The sequence below is a fragment of the Eriocheir sinensis genome, chromosome 22 (genome assembly GCF_024679095.1).
Source record: "Eriocheir sinensis breed Jianghai 21 chromosome 22, ASM2467909v1, whole genome shotgun sequence".
Classification (NCBI taxonomy): Eukaryota; Metazoa; Arthropoda; class Malacostraca; order Decapoda; family Varunidae; genus Eriocheir; species Eriocheir sinensis.
The window spans coordinates 5,909,329-5,922,596 of record NC_066530.1 but is presented as its reverse complement, the minus strand read 5'-3'; the positions used below and the strand labels follow the sequence as shown (position 1 = coordinate 5,922,596).

The window sequence follows — 13,268 nt, the reverse complement described above, 5'->3', positions numbered from 1 at the left end:
TGTTACAGCTTGCTACCGTTAAATGCTCGAGAAATTGGCAGTGAGGACCCAGACAGGATGAGGCAATGACTACACTTGAACAAGACTAAAGTCCTAAACTTGCTCAAAATGATTACTCCAAGCTTATCTAGTTTCTGGAACTCTTTGCGGTACTGGAATAAACACGTGGAGAGCTACTGAACCGAACAGCCGATACGCTCTTCTTCTTCTTGTGACCACAACTTACTGACCGGCGACCACACGAGTAACCGACATGTTGGTGACTGAGTTTCTGACTAAAATTTCGATGAGTTTCCCGTGAAATGTAGCCGACTTTGAATCTCGCGAGAAACTAGTGGTTGGGTGACCTTGTTCACATGGACTGAGGCGAGATTCACAGAGATATGCGTGCTTATATAAATAATATATATAAAATATAATATATAAATTATATAAATAATAAAATAAATATAAGGTCGCTATTTCGCGGATTTTCGCCTATTGCGGGGGGTTCTGGAACCTAACCCCCAAGATAAACCAGGGATTACTGTACATTGATCTCTCATTTTAACCCTTAGATTACGGCAATCGTATATATATAAGTGCGCTACCACACGCCCCACCCGTACGGGGATCATATATATAATCATCACACTCTACGCTCCCTACGTTTCAAATATACCGCCAGTTCTTGACTCAGAAGAATGGTGGAGGCATGTGGCATCCGTACACACTCTCATTCGTCTCCAGCGCGTGGCCTACCGAAGGCCACAGATCATTTTCCACTTTTGTTCGAAATGCATCTGTCATGTCTCGTGACACGTCAAGCAGTTCCTCTGTTCTGGGCGGAAGTAGAGCGCGAGCGAATCAAAGTGACAGTGACTCTGATGACTGCTATGGTAGTGACATTGACAGTGATCCTAGTGACAGTGACTGGCTATCCAATTTTGGAGACATTAGTCAACGAAGCAGTGATAGTGATGTATATATACCGCCTGCCTCGCAGCGTCTCCCTACCCCTGCCCCGAATACTTCAAGACAGAGGCGTGGCCGTGTTTCTTCACGATCTAGGATTACTGCAACAAGAGGGTGTGCAAGAGCTAGTGCTGCTTCTAGTGACAGAAACTTTCAGTGGACCAGTGGTGATTTTTTATAACAAGTGTGCCTCAGTTTGACGGTGTTCAGGTGGGAAACACAGATAATTTCCCAGAAGTGCAACAAGAATGTGATTATTTTCTTGCATATATGGATAATAATTTACTGGATCTAATTGTCACGGAAACAAACAGAAATTTTGCATAGCGTGGCGAGCACGTGGGCTTGTATGAGAGTGAGCGGGGTGCTTCCATGCGACATGTCACGGCCACGAGAAAATGTGCAATATTTTCGGCTGTCATAACTTTTTTATTATTATTAGGAGAGAAGTTGTATTACGCCAGCATATATACTAGAATAACTAGATGAATATACAATCATTGCAAAGAAGAAAGACACCATTTCCACCTCTTTTAAATGTCTAAATTTTCCCAGTGCACAGCATCCAGAGAAATATATCGCCACCCGTACTCTAAGGGTTAAGAGTCTTACTGATAATGACACCAAGATCTTTTTCTTGTTTTACTTCGCTGAGCTCATGTCCTTGAATCTGATATTAAAAGTTAGGGTTCTTTTCACCTATGTCCATTACTTTACATTTATCTACATTGAAACACATTTGCCACTTGTCACTCCAGTCGGCAAGTCTTATTAAATCTGTTTACGCTCGCAATTTTTACTGTTCATTACCGTACCTCCTAATATGGTGTCGTCGGCGAATTTGGCTACTTTTGACAGGATATCAGTCTCTAAATCATTCACGTAAATTATGAATAATGTTGGCCCCAGGACCAATCCTTGGGGCACGCTACTAGTTAAAGGTTGCCAATCTGATGCTTCGCCATCGAGAACTACATGCTGTTGTCTATCTGTGAACCAGTCATGAATCCACGCGCACAGATGGTCCATTATATCATGAGAATGCAGTTTTGAAATAAGCCTAAAGTGGGGAACTTTATCAAACGCTTTCTGAAAGTCTAGTTAATTAAATTACATCACATGGGGCTCGGGCGTCCCAGCATGAGTAAACGTCGTTGAAGACAGTTAATAAGTTGGTAAGGCAAGATCGAGTACTACGAAAGCCGTGCTGATTATCAGTTATCAAATCATTTGTTTCGAGGAAAGTGATCACTATATCCCTTATTATTTTTTTAATACATAGTTTAATTAGGACAGACATAAGGCTTATAGGACAATAATTACTGGCTCTGCTCCTCATATCGGAGAATAAATAACATGTATTTTTAAATGCTGCTACTCAAGTGAATCAATCAGATGTAAAAGTCAACCCACTCAAGGTTATGGTGTGTTAGATTAAGAAATAGATTAAACCCCGTGAACATGGGAGTGTATAAAGGGAAAAAGCTGGAAAAGTCCCCCTACACTTTACAGCACTCTCAGTCCAAGAGTACAGGCCAGTCAATGGACCAACGATCCTTGCAAAATCCCATGGAGTCACAGGAGATCCCAGAATGCCTTGTGATTTAAGATCAACATTGGCTGCTAGCATTCCCTGTTGAAACTTACATTGGTGCTCCACCAGTATGTGAAGTGCTAGAATGCAGTCAGTTATTGACTTGCCAGGCAGGAATCAGACTGTTCAGGGGTGAGATTCTTGAAGGTTATGCAGTCATATGCCAATGAAGTCTTAATTGAAGAGTACAAACGACTTGTGCCTAAAGCTAATTCTCAAAGGAGATTGCAGGCAAGCCCACTGGTGAAAGATTTGGAGAGGGGTGATGTGACATCATTAGTTACCAGTAGATCAGTCACTTCTCGAAGTGTGCCAACCAATCACAAGCCATGCCTGATGCCCTGCTGCAATGATGAGTGACCCTCTCCCTTTCACCATTGCCTGCCTCAACAAGTCAGTTGCTACATACTCATTAACCCCAAATGGATGCAAAAAATCTAAAGGGTGACTCCAGAGAACACAAAAAATATCCATTTTCTTGCAAAAACTCATTTGATTAAAGTATTGCAGAATTTCAAGCAGGTTCTAATGGTATAAACATTTTGTCAATTATTCTTATAATTACCCTGGAAATTATGAAAAAAACTGAAAATAAGTTTAATTTTCAAATTCACTGGCGAAAAGTTTTAGATGTCAGAGATAAATACTAAAATGTAAAAAAAATTTATGAAAAAATCAAAATTGTAATAATGTCAAGGCAGGTTAGGAGTGGCGCAATAGGACGTACCCATAGCTGTGCACTTCAGCGGCTTTGGAACCTTCCACAGATTTTAGAGCCTGATGAGGTGTGGGTGAAGGGGGCGTCATGTTGTGTGGTCAGGGGTCCATCCAGACATGAGAGGATGAGTCACAGACCCACAACGACCCTCACCCTGACCTGACCACCTGGCACATGATACGTGGGCGACAGGGGCAGGTACTGAATACTGGCAATTGCCAGACCAAGTGCAGTAAACATCTGGTGTGTATTGAACATTTTGAGGTCCCCTCCTGGTAATCCAGAAAATCTGCTATAGTGAAACCATTTCACCAAGTCCATTGAGTTGCTGGCTCCCGCTGGTCCTTTCCTCCCCTCTGCTCTGCCACACAGTCCCAACACCTATCTCTTCCTCTCATATGTTATCTATAGGTAATAAATGAGGAAAAAATAGATGCTGGGACTGTGTGGCAGAGCAGAGGGGAGGAACGGACCCATGGGAGTCAATGCCTCAACGAACTCAGCGAAATGGTTTCACTATAGAGTCACCTCTCGATTAACATGAATTTAAATAACACGTTTTTGACTTAACACAAGTTGATATTTAAGGATATACGTTTAACTAACGCTATATGGGGAGGCGGTGGCTGAGTCGACAGAGTGACGGTGCCGCATTGAGGACGCGAGTTCAATCCCCGACCGGTGCCACCAAGCTGGGATTTTTCAGCCGCAGCCGAGTGACTTAAAACTACCCACATGCTGTCCAGAAGACCACCTATCAACCCGGACTCTAGATTCTAGGATTAAAGATGAGCTCCAGGAGGGCAGCATGAGCCAATGCAAAATGGCACCACTATAAACACTCGCCTGTGCCAGAACGGGCTGGGCCGACCATCAGGCCCCACCGGGAAGAAGCCTTGGGCCGACCATCAGGCCCCACCAGGAAGAAGCCTACCGCTAACAGGCCGCTACAAAAAAAAAAAAAAAAAAACAAAAAAAAAGTTCAATTTAAAACTTAACTTCAGGGCCCAAATTCACAAACAGACTCAATAACTACGAACTAACATAACTACGCACTATTGATTTAGCTACCGACGTTAGCATCAGATTCACGAAGCAAACCTTAGATTGTAGTTAACCCCTAAAGGACCGGAGGCGGCTATAGCCGCTTTATCGGGGAAGGGCCGGAGGCGGTTATAACTGGCGAGCTCACTCCAAAAGTCTATCCTATTCAACTCGCTGGTTCTCCGTAACCACGGCACGTAGGGACTTCTAGAGACTTCTGGATGGCGTCTTTGGAAAGAGGAAGACTTGGTGGTTAGTAAAAAATCTATCTTATTCACTCGTGCAATGTAGGTTAAGCGTGTGAATACAGGAAATTTCCGGGTTTAGCGCGGGAAGGCCGGTCCCAGCGGTACCGAAAATAGAGCCACCCCCGGTCCTTTAGGGGTTAAAGGCGCGCTAAGTCAGCGAGGCCGCTGATTGGTTGATGACGTCATTGGCCTTGCAGCGAATCGCAAGCACGTTTACAGAACCGTCAGCCAATCCTAGAGAGCCCCCTCCAGCTGCTGGTTCAAGAAACCCATTCTCTTTTCCCATTTTTCTTCCTTTCAAGGCAAACTGTACTAAATCGTAATCTACGAATTCAATTATTTCGTTGTTTGCTGCACATTTACGTCAAAGTAGCTCTGCTGTTCGATGTCTTGTTACCTACAAACATGCTTAAGATGAAGAAAAAGAAGATACGGAGGAGATTGAGGCAGGAAGAAAGCAAATAGAAATATGGGACAGATATCGAGGCAGACAGAACGAAGGACGGAAGGAAGGAATAGGGAAAATTAAGACTGTCTTGCCATATCTGCGGCCCAACTCATGGGCTAGCTGTCACCCGACAAAGGTCCATGGTCCCTCCACGGATGGGGGCGGTGTCACGGGCAAAATTAAGCCCGGGCATCCACATGCCTCTGTTATCTTAGCTCAAGCTCGTGTATGTGGAGTTCTTTTCGACTGATATGGCGTCTAGAACTAGCATGATCGTCATTCTTTATTATGATGACAAAGAGCATGTCAAAATTTGCCTCATTAAATAAGAAAGTACATAAAGTTCGGCAGCTTTTCCTCATCGCCAAGCCATCCTCCAGAGCAGCACTCAGACACCCATGATCGCACATTCATTTTTCTCAGAAAATAGGATACCAATCACATATACATCAATATATTTCCACAGGTGAATACTTAGGCCATGTTCACACCAAGTTGCGACACCTGAGATTCATTAATAATGACAGGGGAAGGAAAAATATAGGCCCCTGTCATCAACAAAATTGAGCCTCAGGCAGAATTGAGCCTGGGCATCTATATGCCTCAGATTTCTTCGCTATTATATATTGTAAGATCATTCTGTTGACATGTATGGGTAAATTAACGCTTTCTGTATCTACATATAGAAGGAAAACGCAAAATTCTCCCTAGTAAATCAGAAATTACATAAAGTTCGGCAACTTTTCCTCGTCGCCAAGCCATCCTCCACAGCAGGCAGAGGAGGGATGTCTGGCAATCCCCCGGCCGGGTCTTCCCATTCCGCCCACACTTATCATATACCTCTCAAGGGGTGCATATCTCAACATTTTGTAAAGAAATGGGCCTCCTCTACTCGCAAAGTTATATTTCAAGTTGAAAAACGCGATTTATAAGCATTTATACGTAAATCTGATAATATTGTTAGCATTACCGTCAGCTCCAAGGCAGTAGTTATTTAACAACAAATTTAACGTCACACAGAGCGCGGTGAACGTTTGTAGATCTGCGCGGTAACCCGTGACGTCATCGATTAGTTGGTAGTTATGCAGCACGAGCTTTGTGAATCTCGATGTTCTCAAAACTACGCACTAAGGGCCCAAAACTACGAACTAAGCCTTTGTGGATCCGGGCGCAGGCCTTCTTGATGCCCTTGATAGGTGTTGAGATCGAAGGGCCTCCATCTTGTGGATGAAATTCACTGGAAGGTGAAAAGAGGTGGGATGTCTAGCAGACATCTTCTTAAAGCTAGCACAAGGCATACACTGACCAATAATTAGCCAAGGGAGCATGGTTGGGTATTGTTTGAAAGAAAACGACATCCTTACCCTATTTCAGCATAAACAAATTAAATTTGATGGCACGCTAATTTAAAAAATGCCTTGTTGACTATTGTCAACACCCACAGTTTGAGCCCAGGCACCAGGTGTCGACACCCACGCTTTAAGGGTTAATGAGCGATGACGTACGCATGTACTTCATTGGTTCCTTAGCCAAAATTTTAAATGAAGTACTATGGTACACCATCAGTAATGAAGGTGTTAAGAAGATCCCATGTTTTCACTAACCAACAATACTTAGGGTCTAATATTTCAATTAGATAACTTCTAAGGTTTGAAGGAAATAAAACTTATCCAGTCCACTCCATCCACTAATAGGTGTGGAATAAGCATTGCTCACAGCTCCGATTACATTGTCTTAGTTGAATTTCTTTTTATGACTTCCTTCTGTGCATACTACTTTGTTAGCATTTTTCTTGTTGCCTGTTTTTATTACTTTGTATGTTACTTATCAAATACAAAAGCATCTCTGGGCCTGATATAATGCTGTTCTTTCATAATGGATTTTCTAATTTCAGTTTCTTCTGATGCCACAAAGTATCTATCACCATCACCCACCTGCATGAGAGCCTCCAGCAGCAGTTTGCGAATCTCAGGATCTGGCTCCCTGGTCTTATCATCGGGCAGGTACTGGAGGTCAAGGGGTAGGCTGTCATTTTCTTCCTCAGTAAAGGTGTCAGGGCCAGCAAGGGGCAACAGCATCCTGCCAGCCACCTCCACGTCCTCCCCAAGAAGCCATGCATGACTCGCTGCCAAAGAAGAGTAAATGAAAATGCATTTCTGACTACAAGGTTACTTGACTTTATTATCTAAACAGGTAAGAGAGACTCACAGAAGGAGGATGAAAATTTAATTGCACCGAATTAAAATGTTTCGACCCACAGCAATGGGTATTGTAGTAAAGTAGTCATTACTAAGGGTCCCAGGTGTGTGGTTGAGTCTGCTCCAAATCCTACTCAGAGCTAGTCCGGACATAAGCAAAGAAACTTGGCGAGTGTGTGAAAAAGAGCGTCAGTCACTTCCCAGCCCTCATTCAGTCAAGGTCTTTTCCTTGGTGTTACTCCAGGTGGTTGTTATAGTTTCATGGTTGTGATAGTTTACTGTACATGGTCCCTAGGGTTGTTGTATTTGGGTTGCTTTTGTCGAGTGTCACAATGGGTTCGGTCGCTCCTATATGTGTGGTGTACTGAGGGGTCCTGAACAATGCCCAATACAGTTCTGAGGGTGATTAACTGTTAAGTATGTAGTAGCTGATTTTAATAAGTAGCTGTAGGGTAACCCCTGCAGTTACTTTAGGTAGGTCAAGCAGGGGAGGCGGTGGCTGAACAGATAGCGAGACGGCCCCGCGTTCAGGAGGGCGTGAGCTCAATCCCCGACCAGTGCCACCAAGCTGGGATTTTTCAGCCGCCGCCGAGTGGCTTAAAACTACCCACATGCTGTCCAGAAGACCACCTATCAACCCGGACTCTAGATTCTAGGATTGAAGATGAGCTCCGGGAGGGGAGCATGAGCCAATGCAAGATGGCGCCACTATAAACACTCGCCTGCGCCAGAACGGGCTGGGCCAACCATCAGGCCCCAACGGGAGGAAGCCTTGGACCGACCATCAGGATCCACCGGGAAGAAGCCTACCGGCGCAATAGGCCAAGACGTAAAAAAAAAAAAATAAATAAAAAAAAAAATAAATCCTGGTTTAAAAGGGAGAGAGAACCTACTATGATATTCAGAGCCAGCGTTACACTGTTTCTCGTTAATAACTTTTTAACAAAGCGTCGGATGAAGATGACAATCTGCCAGGGTATGTTTTCCACACCATCACACCATCCACACATCAAAAAATCATACAAAAACTAGGGCGTACGAAAACCGAGGTTTGACTGTACATTATAATGTAAAAAATTATGTTTTGATAGTATGGAAAAGAAAACGCAAGATATTCAACTGAAATTTGGAAATTAATTTGAATATACTGTTATGGTGTTTGTGTCCTTAACCCCTTCAATACGATGACGCCTACGTAGGCGTCATGAAGCCCCAGTAGCATATACGATGACGCCTACGTAGGCGTCATATTTCTATTCTGTTTCTTCTTCTATTGAGTTGTCCCGGACTTTGTGTTGGTTACTAAGTAAAGACGCCGTATGCTGTCCTTGAAATCCTATTGCTCCTCCCACCATCCTTGTTCCCACCAATCACAAAAAATGAGCTACAGTATGCACCGCCTTCTTCCTGCATTGTGTCTAAGATTAGGAAGTCTCATTGGCTGTCTCTCTCTCTCTCTCAGACACTGAGGCGCCGACACCATCACGTCTCGCCCACCTCTCTCTCTCTCTCTCTCTCTCTCTCTCTCTCTCCCAGACACCAAGGTGCCAACACCACCACTCCTTGCCTTTCAACGTGACCGTGACGTGTTGACTGAAAATTAGCAGCATAATATACGGAGGCGACAAGCAGATACATGCCGGCTCAGGTTTCCCGCGCGCAGTAGCGCGCGGCCAAGCACGCCGTATATCAGCCAGGCGGGCTTTTTGAACGTCCAGTGCGAAGGGGTTAAGAAATATATTATAGATATACAAAAGAAACATCCAACACAGGACAACATTTATTCCATGTCACTATTGAGGAAGAGGTCTTCATCCCCATCCTCATCATCACTGGTGATGTTAATGATGACAGGCTCCACACACTCGTGAATAGTCATCGTCCAGTACTCGTCCCAAAGTGCTGGGACTGTCGAACAGAACCCGCCCACACTTCCTGGCGCAAAGCCTGGCATCCTCCAACCTGGTCTACAGCTCCGTCTGGATGATCTGCTGGAGGCAGGAGCTCACGTAGCGCTTCATACACCCCCTTACCTGCTCAAAGGCGTTGAGCTCGGGGTGGGCGGGTGGCAGGCGTATGACCTCATGGCCCCACTCACTGATGTAGTTGTCCACTTTATACCGTGGCTCTGGCCAGTTCATCTATCAGTTTTCACGTCGTAGCCTCTAAAACCACATCTTGGTGGGCGGAGCCTTTTGACGTGTTTTACATCAAGGAACGTCTCTGAACCCTTAACTGAAGATTGAGACGGTTCTGGCTTCGCGGATGCTTATTTTACTCCTATAAGTACTTTAATCATTAACACATATCTTGTGGCTGGCAGCAACCCCGCCACCACGATGTTGCGGTGATTTGAATGTGAATATCTCCAGTTTGCCAGTAGCCACTGGACAGAGAAGAGGTTGGTGTTATGCTGGCGGCTTGTAGAGCGTAATTGCACCTGGCAGAAAGCCTGAACCACATGGGGGCAGGCCGCAACAATACAATGTTTTATGAATCTGTTGCGGCCTGACCCATTTTGGGGCAGGCCATCAAGATGGCTTTTCTGTGCATATAAGAGAATATAAACTACTGTATATGATTTGTTATTACAACTGTTCAACTGATTGCCTTTCAATACAGTAAATTAACCAATTCAACTTGTATTTTTTTACTGGTAATGGAACCCATCAATTTGTCTACCGTGAAGAAGGCGAAGAGTGTCATTCCAGAATATGGCTCAGGTAATGAAGATTCTTGTGGTGACTCCTACAGTCCATCTTCAAATTATGACTCCTCATTGAACGAAGGATGGAAAATTGCAGCAAAAAGAGCAAAGAAAGTTGGCTGTGAAGGTAGTCCATTCATGTGCCTGGATTGCTTCAGTGTGAAACATCATGGCTAAAATTATGCAAAGAGAGAACAATGAACTCAAAATATGGGAATGCATATCTTTCTTTTATTCATTATGTGTTCCAAGCCAAGGATAGTTATTTGTCATGAAGAGGAAGATTTTTTTTTTTAATGTTATGTTTTTTTTGTCGATTTATATTCTATGATGAAAAACTATAGGGAATATTTGAAAATAAGACAATTTTCAACCACTCAAGTTAAAAAAAGACCAATTAAATGTGATTTAGCATATTTCATAATAGTCTCAATTCAAAGTAAAATTGAAATGGTTTAATGGTCAACAAACAATATTATTTTTATTGATTATCTTTCTTCAATGCCTTATCCATAGAAAGAGAATCTTTAATACAAAAAAAGATTAATAGGTGGATCCTATATTGGATAATAAGGAGGATAGTAATTACCATTAAAATGACCATCAGTGGGTCAGGCCGCATGGAATGTGTTAAACATAGGTACTAAAGCATACTGTCGAAAATTAGGAAGAGGTGTAAAACATATTCTAACAAACTATCGTCTTTATCCGACACTGGTAAAAAGTTAATGCCAAAAACAGTGTAACACTGGCTCTGAATCCCATAGTAGTTTACTAATACAGTAGTGTATGAATAATGCTTTGTTTTTAACTATGGTGCTGGCACAGTAATAGACTTTTTTAGTGGGGCATGACAGTCAGCCCTAGCCCATTATGGCACAGGCACATGTTCATAGTGGCACCATCTTGCTTGACTCATGCTGCCCCCAAGGCTCATCTTTGATCCTCTCTTTTTAGAGGGAGAATCCAGAGTCTGGGTTAACAGGTGGTGTTCAGGACAGCATGTGGGTAGTCTTAGGCCACTCAACGGTAACTGAAAACTCCCAGCTTGTGGTGGTGGATGGGATGTGAGCCGCGTCTTCCTGGATGCTTCGCTGGCACACTAACCGCTCAGCCACCACCTCCCCAAGCCAGTGGCTGAGTGAAACATTTGCAATTCATGCTAATGCAACTCAAAATTTTATATGTAAATTAAATATATTTATGGGCAACTGATGAAAAACAAGTGCTTAGAAGCTGCCATATATGGGCTGCGTTCCAGTTTTCTGAGACCCTTATGTATCCTGCAGTATTACATGTATATTTTCATTCAAAATAACTTTTCAAGTCAACTTTCATATTACCTAACCTCACTGCTGAAAGGAGCTATTAAATTTTGTATGATTTACCATTTTCCTTCAACCCTTTAATGAACAATCAAAAGAGAAGCCAATGAATAGCTTTCAGCTCTGTGATGCTGAAGAAATAAGGCAGATTTGTTTACACTTTTCCAACAGGTATTCAATGGGAAAAATGTTACTTAGGAAAACTGAGTAGACATACTGAAATTACTACTATTGTCAAAATAATGATTAACCCTACATTAGTACCCTGGTGTGTTTGAACACCCCCCAAAAACATTTTTGATCACCGTCTTGAATTGGCAACACTTAGATCCCTCTCCTTTCAAGTACCTTCCTGAATACGTGAGAGGAGAAACCACTGAAATTTTCACAGTCCTGTGCCAGGTCCTCTGAAATATAGACACATCTGTTTCCTTTGGGGTGTCTTGTCACCAGCGTTGCCAAATTATCGTACTCATCGCATTGCATTTTCATAGTTTCTGACCGATAACTTAACAAAAAACATGAACATCAATAAATAATAGTTTTAATGCTAACTTTGATGATTTTCTGTCGATATTTGTGTAGAGTTTGAGCATAAAAAATTATAAATACGTTGTGGTGAATACGATAATCTGGCAACGCTGCTTGCCACCCCACGGTGCTAATAAACTGACATTGTGAGAAGCATGTGTGCAGTGACCACAGCAAGCTGTCTGTAAGTTGCATGTAATGCCAAGATTCTGTATCAGGTGACGGATTCAAGTGATGAGTACTGGTGATGCTGTTGCAACAAGATTATCATATGTGGTTTAGAGTTACCTTATTATGTCAGTGGGTATGGAGTTAATATACTATGCTTTTTTCTGCAATGTCATGTTTATTTGTTTATTAGATAAGTATACACGTCTTACTTTTGGTGACACACTTTTTTTTTGTGTGGTTTAGGAAGCATGAACAATATATTTTTTTTTTTCATAGCTAAGCACCAGTAAAACTACTTTTACTAATAAGCAAATCTAACTTATTTCTTTAGGATTTTAGTAATGAAACTCTAAATGAAAATTATTTAGGTCATCATGTTCTTGACGATAATACTTAGGAAATGGAAACGACATTGTATGAAGTACTGTATACCTTTATCTAAGAAATGATCGTTAGAGTCCAATTTTTTGTGTGCGTGTGTGTGTTTGACCAATTCCTTTACACAAATATTCTCCAATATCAGCCATAATGACATTAAGCTATTCGTTAGTGACTGAAGTAATGTTTGAAATCGAATATATGCATATATTGGAAATAGTATCAACGATACATTATTTCTTAGGGGAGGGGTGTTCAAACACCCCAGAGTACTAACGATGTTCCAAAACCCCAGGGTACTAACGCAGGGTTAAAAAGTATCAGGGAGGCAGTGGCCGAGTGGTCAGCATGTGGGCGTGGTGAGCCTGGGGACCTAGGCTCAGAGTCCCACCAATGAACACTGACAATTTTCAGCCATCGCCAAGTGGCAGAAGATTATCCACATGCTGTTCAGATCTTCAATCAACCTGAACTTCAGCGACTTCGGTCTGGAGAAGCAATAGGGTGAAGCATGGGTCAAGCAAGAGTCATACATCACAGCAGCCACTATAAAATGTGCCTGTGTCACTAACAGGCTGGGGTCATTCAAGTAACCCCTCAAGAAAGCCAACCAGATCTACAGGCAGCACCTAAAGTTTATTTTTTTAAATCTAAGTTTTGACAGTTCATTTTTATGACAGCTTGATTTAAAGCTTTTTTTCTTGCCCTTGAACTACCTCCTTCATTGTATAACAAAATTCTTTTCCTGATTTGAGTGAGTAGTAGTTGGAAGGGTGCATACAAAATCCCAAACATAAGCTATAAAAAAGGCTACAGGAACAGCCCACCTTTGTCGAAGCAACAGTTGTGAACAGTGGCAACAGCTGAGTGTCGGCGACCCTTTGCTCCTTCATAGGACATGAACGGGAGCAAACGGTGTAGCACAAAGCCGTCCTTGTCCATGATCTGTCTG

General features: G+C 42.6%; 1 protein-coding gene across 1 annotated transcript in view; it reads right to left on the bottom strand.

The window, feature by feature from the left end:
• The window catches only part of LOC127001966 (protein HGH1 homolog), an 85,799-nt gene that overhangs the window by 28,040 nt on the left and 44,491 nt on the right, over positions 1-13,268 (bottom strand). The window contains 2 exon segments of the mRNA XM_050867262.1: positions 6,941-7,131; positions 13,144-13,265. Coding sequence (XP_050723219.1) covers positions 6,941-7,131; positions 13,144-13,265 — 313 coding nt within the window.